Raw genomic sequence first — 1,988 nt, forward strand, 5'->3', positions numbered from 1 at the left:
AACAATCAAGCCTGAAATGTAAAGGAGCCCTAACTACGGATGTAAATGTAAGGAGTTTCATTAAGGTTGTGTTTCCCTAATATAAGGAATATTTAAGAAGGTGCGAGGTTGTTTGAAAGGAATGAAGCGACTGAGTGTGGAGTGAGGCTAGATGGGGAGGAAATGGAAAATGTGAGGGTATTTAAATATTTGGGTAGTGTGTTGAGTAAGGATGGAAGTTGGAAGATGAAGTGCGTGCAGTGTAGTCAGTGTAGACGACGGCAATAGATAGATAGATAGAACTAACACTGAATTCATTTTTTTTTTTTTTTTCGGTTTTAGATGCAGAATCCGCGCTCCTTTGTTGATCACAACCATGAAGCAGATGAAGCCTTAGTTTCTGTCACAAAATTAAGAGCAACCCTAAAACAACAGGCAAGAGAAACTAAAGGTCGCCCAAACCAGCTGCTTGCTCAGGGATTGGAATCTGCAAGTGACGAGGTTCGTGCCCACATTGGTCAGCTGGATACATGCAGACGTGATCTTCGTCGGCAGAGGCGAGGTGCATTACCTAAAGAACCTGCAAATGTACGTGAACTAAATATTACAGATGATTGGAAACGTACATCTGGTGAACAGCCACGACGATTCCTGTTGCATGACAGTGGTGCGGATGCTTGCAACAGAGTGGTTGTATATGCTACTGATGAGTGCTTACGATTACTGTGCCGGGCCCGTACGTGGTTCATGGACGGGAACTATGCTATGGCTCCAGAAATTTTCCAGCAACTTTATGTTATTAGAGCACCATTAGGCGAAACAGCAGTTTCTTGCGTGTATGCATTCCTGTCAGGAAAGTCACAAAATATATATGAAGAACTGCTTCAAAGTGTTGTAGATGGGTGTCAAAGGCTAGGGTTTACACCAGATCCCACAGAAATTGTACTAGATTTTGAGAAAGCTGCCATGCAAGCTGTCAGTACCATTTTAGGTCCTCATGTAGCCACTAAAGGATGTTTCTTCCACTTGACGCAAAGTACGTGGCGTAAGATACAGGAATTAGGGCTTGTGAATTGCTACCGTGAAAATGATGATTGCAGACTGTTCTGTGGAATGATGGATGGGTTAGCATTTCTTCCATTAGAGAAGGTGCAGGAAGGTATGCAGTTTTTGAAGGACAACACCCCTGAAGAATTTGAAGACCTCCTTGCATACTTCGACAGGACATATGTTACAGGTACATTCCGTCATGTACGACTTCCTGGAAATAATGAAGGCCCAGAATCACTACAAGCCAATATTCGACGACTTCCACCTCCTTTTCTGCCAGGTATATGGAACGTGCACAGTAATACCTTAAATGATGCAGCTCGAACAAACAATATGAGTGAAACCTGGAATTCATCATTCAAGCAGCTTGTTGGTCATTCTCATCCATCTTTTTACACTGTTATTGAAAACATTAGGAAGGATGAAGCCTTAGTCAAAACCATGATGCTACAGGATGACAGAGGGGAGCCTCCAAAGAAGAGAACCAAGAGAAACTATGTTCGTCTTCAGAAACGTTTAAAGAGTTTATGTGAAGATATAGTTGCCGGTAGGAAATCGACAGAGGAATTCCTTCGAGCTGTTGGGCAGTGTGTCCGTTTTTAAACCTAGGAGTTCACTTTGTTTTGAATAACTCATTTAATGGACCAGGTTTTCAGTATTATAGTTCAAATAATCTTCTATGTTTTAAAGTTTTTAATACATAAATATACCATTTTTAAACATATCTGACATATAAAAAACTTTCTTTTACTTCGGTGAGTTTTTGTCCTCCTTAGATATTTGCCGGTGAGTTTTTGTCCGGTGAATTATTGTCCGATGAGTTTTTATCCGGTGAGTTTTTGTCCTACCCCCGACCCCACTACCGCTAACTGGGGGGTGACCCCCCTGATGTACTGAGGCATGTCATAGGATGCAGATTTGAAAGATGCACCTTTAGGTTTTGGGTTCATGTCGATGTG

The 1,988-nt window shown here is 41.8% G+C and overlaps 1 protein-coding gene across 1 annotated transcript; it reads left to right on the plus strand.

Annotated features, from left to right (window-relative positions):
- The first annotated feature begins 321 nt into the window (after positions 1–321).
- LOC145405893 (uncharacterized) lies at positions 322–1,632 on the plus strand. Its single transcript, XM_080277148.1, has one exon. It carries the CDS (start codon positions 322–324, stop codon positions 1,630–1,632), a length of 1,311 nt encoding a protein of 436 aa, XP_080133274.1.
- The last annotated feature ends 356 nt before the right edge of the window (positions 1,633–1,988 follow it).

Source organism: Coenobita brevimanus, chromosome 68 (genome assembly GCF_032717465.1).
Source record: "Coenobita brevimanus isolate Jiangsu-jjx chromosome 68, ASM3271746v2, whole genome shotgun sequence".
NCBI lineage: Eukaryota > Metazoa > Arthropoda > Malacostraca > Decapoda > Coenobitidae > Coenobita > Coenobita brevimanus.